This window comes from Silene latifolia, chromosome Y (assembly GCF_048544455.1).
Source record: "Silene latifolia isolate original U9 population chromosome Y, ASM4854445v1, whole genome shotgun sequence".
Lineage (NCBI taxonomy): Eukaryota > Viridiplantae > Streptophyta > Magnoliopsida > Caryophyllales > Caryophyllaceae > Silene > Silene latifolia.
In genome coordinates this window covers 110,223,599-110,226,658 of record NC_133538.1, presented here as the reverse complement: position 1 = coordinate 110,226,658, position 3,060 = coordinate 110,223,599, and the positions used below count along the sequence as shown (strand labels likewise).

Genomic DNA, 3,060 nt, shown 5'->3' with positions numbered 1-3,060 from the left:
GCTCTGGAATCCGTCGAAACCTATTATAGGGAATGTTATCGACTCGAAGGAGAAAAATCTTATCATTCGATTTGGCGCAGAACGGGATAGGGCAAAGGTGGTTGAGAGGCAGCCGTGGCATTTCAATAAATTCATGTGGTGTTTTGATGTGCCGAATCAATCGGGTAAGATTTCTGATGCTTCTCTTTATTTCTTTCCCATATGGACGCGGATATACGACCTTTCCATTGCAGGGCGTACAAGTTAGTTGAATGCTCAACGTCTGGGGAATTGTTTGGGGACGTTTATGAGGTTCGAGCATGGCCCTAACCCTGAGCTTGATAGGGCTATTAGGGTGCGAGTTCTATATGATATTCGAGTACCATTGAAGGCTGTGATTCCCATTAAAGTTCGAGATGGCCGTACCATTAATTTTAGTGTCAAATACAAAAGACTTCTGACTTACTGCTATGGGTGTGGCTTGATTGGTCATGGGGTGAAGGACTGTGAGAACGGTTCATATGAGGAGGAAGACCTTCAATTTGGGGATTGGCTATGAGCCTCGCCATGGAAAGTTGTGAAAACTGTAAAGGAGGGCACGGGAAAGGTAGAAAGAGACCTCAGAGCGAGTTTCGATGAGGCTAGCATGAAAGATTCTGAAGAGATGATTACAAATATGATTGCAAAACTTGAGAGAATTGCCTTGGATTTTCGTTCGAAGAAGAAAGATCAAGGGACTATGGGAAAGAGTAATGGTGATAGGGGGAGGAGAACATCGGGTTTTTGAGGGTAGAGGAGAGGCAAGGAGGGGAAGTGATACCCGTGGATGTTAGGAATGAGCAGGAGCAAGGTGTGGGAAATGATGAGCAAATTATAAAAGATGATAGAGGAACGAGAAAGGGAGTGTGTGATGGAGGAGTTGAGCGTAGAGGAGGGGGTAATGAGGGAGAAAGGGAGTGGGAATGAGGGCCTGATGGGGACTGGTATGGGGCCGAGGGAGGAGGCTAAGGGTGGGAAGAAATGCTGGACACGGTGGGAGAGACCAGTAAGGGAGGGAGGTGTGATTAGTATTGGGGACAAGGCTGCGGGAAAGAGTGATGTTCTGAAGAGGAGGAGGGAGGAGCACAACGTGGATGGTGGGCAGAAGCGGGTGAAATAATCTTTAGACGGGGGCGTCATTATACCTTAGGCGGAGGTTGAAGGTGGTCAACCCCACCGGGCCCAATGGATATCCTAAGCATCAACTGTCGGGGCTTGGGCCACCCCGACACGGTCTTGGCTCTTCGGGCTCTGATCCGGAGAGAGGCCCCGGCCATTCTGTTTTTATGCGAAACTAAATTGAGTGGTCGTAAGCTGAGGAGGATTAGGGAGAGGTTTGATGATTTTTAAGGTATCGAGGTGGATAGTGTTGGAAGGTCGGGAGGTTTAGCAATGTTATGGAAAAAAGAGATCGACTGTACTTTTATGTCTGCATCCAATCATCATATGGATTTCAAAGTTAAGAGCGCAGAAGGGGAGTGGAGAATTACGGGTTTTTACGGATGGCATGTTTTAGCTGATCGCCATATTTCATGGGAGCTTCTTCGTCTGCTTACTAGGCAATCCAATTTACCTTGGGTTTGCATCAGAGATTTTAATGAAATACTGTTCTCAATGGAGATGAGGGAGGTAGCAGACCCCAATGGCAAATGAACAATTTTCGTGCAGCTGTTGACGAATGTGGCTTGCGTGATCCTCCTTGGGAATGGTACAATTTCTTGTGGGATAATGGTCAAGTTGGAGATGCTAACAGGCAGTGTATGCTCGATAGAGCATTGTGTTCATCTACATGGACGGACATGTTTCCATATGCACGCATTTTTTACCTCAACGGAGAATGGTCCGATCATGCGCCGATCAAGCTTGTCTTAAATAATAGGGAGGAAGGGGTGAATGGGGGTCGTGGGTTTAAGTTCGAGAAAATTTGGGCCAGGGAAGAAGGATGTGCTAAGGCCGTAGAGAGAGGGGTTGAGTGAGGAAGGGGGAATTTGGTGGATATTTTGGAGGAGTGCGCGAGTGAGTTGCGTAAGTGGAAGGGTACGAATATCAATAAAATTAGTCGTGGAATTACGGCTAGACAGAGGCAATTAAGCCGGTTGGACTCTTTGGGCAGAATAGCGGAGAACGTTCATATGAGACTTAAATTGGTGGCTGAGATCGTTAAATTACGACGGCAAGGGGAGCTATACTGGAGGCAACGTTCGAGGGTGTTTATGCTAAAGGACGGGGACAAGAATAATAAATTTTTCCATACAAGAGCTAGGGAACGAAAGAGGAAAAATTACATTGCTAAATTGATTGATGATGAGGGAGTTGTGAGGCATGGGGATGTTGCGGTGGGTCGTGTAGCAAATAGTTAGTTCCAGCACCTGTTCACGACGGAGATTCCCACTGTCGAGGAGGACATCTTGGAAGGGGTTCGTAACCGAGTCACATATGAGATGAATGACACTCTTAGGCGGGAATACAGCGAAGAAGAAGTGCTCGACGCGTTAAATTAAATGCATCCTCTCAAGGCACCGGGTCCGGATGGAATGAATGGGTTATTTTATCAAACGTATTGGGGTACTATAGGGCTGATTATGACTGAGACAGTCTTAGATATTCTGCGTGGGGAGAGATCGCCTGCTGAGCTGAACAAAACAAATATTGTGCTTATTCCTAAGAAGAAAGCTCCTGATAAAATTTGTGAGTTTAGACCGATTAGTCTCTATAATGTGGCGTACAAATTGGTTTCTAAATTACTTCCAAACCGTCTGAAGACTTTCCTTGGAGATATTGTCTCAAAGAACCAAAGTGCTTTCACACCAGGTAGGGCCATTTCGGATAATGTCATGATAGCTTTTGAAGTTTTCCAATATATGAAGAATCTACGTAGCACAGAGGGGCTAATGGCTCTAAAACTCGATATGGCAAAAGCTTATGACCGAGTTGAATGGTCGTTTCATAGGAGAGTTTTGATCGCTATGGGTTTCGATAGGAATTGGGTTGCGCGGGTTATGGCTTGTGTCAGTTTGGTGGCTTTCTCGGTTCTCATCAATG

At 46.0% G+C, this 3,060-nt stretch overlaps 1 protein-coding gene across 1 annotated transcript; it reads left to right on the top strand.

The window, feature by feature from the left end:
- The first annotated feature begins 1,667 nt into the window (after positions 1-1,667).
- LOC141628729 (uncharacterized) lies at positions 1,668-2,378 on the top strand. The gene is made up of 2 exons (XM_074441826.1): positions 1,668-1,990; positions 2,132-2,378. Exons 1-2 carry the CDS (start codon positions 1,668-1,670, stop codon positions 2,376-2,378), a joined length of 570 nt encoding a protein of 189 aa, XP_074297927.1.
- The last annotated feature ends 682 nt before the right edge of the window (positions 2,379-3,060 follow it).

Excerpts from the sequence above, each read along its gene's own strand:
- LOC141628729 (XM_074441826.1), top strand. The coding sequence starts at position 1,668 with ATGAACAATTTTCGTGCAGCTGTTGACGAATGTGGCTTGCGTGATCCT. Across the intron at positions 1,991-2,131 it reads GCCGTAGAGAGAGGGGTTGA|AATAGCGGAGAACGTTCATA; the intron begins GTGAGGAAGGGG and ends CTCTTTGGGCAG.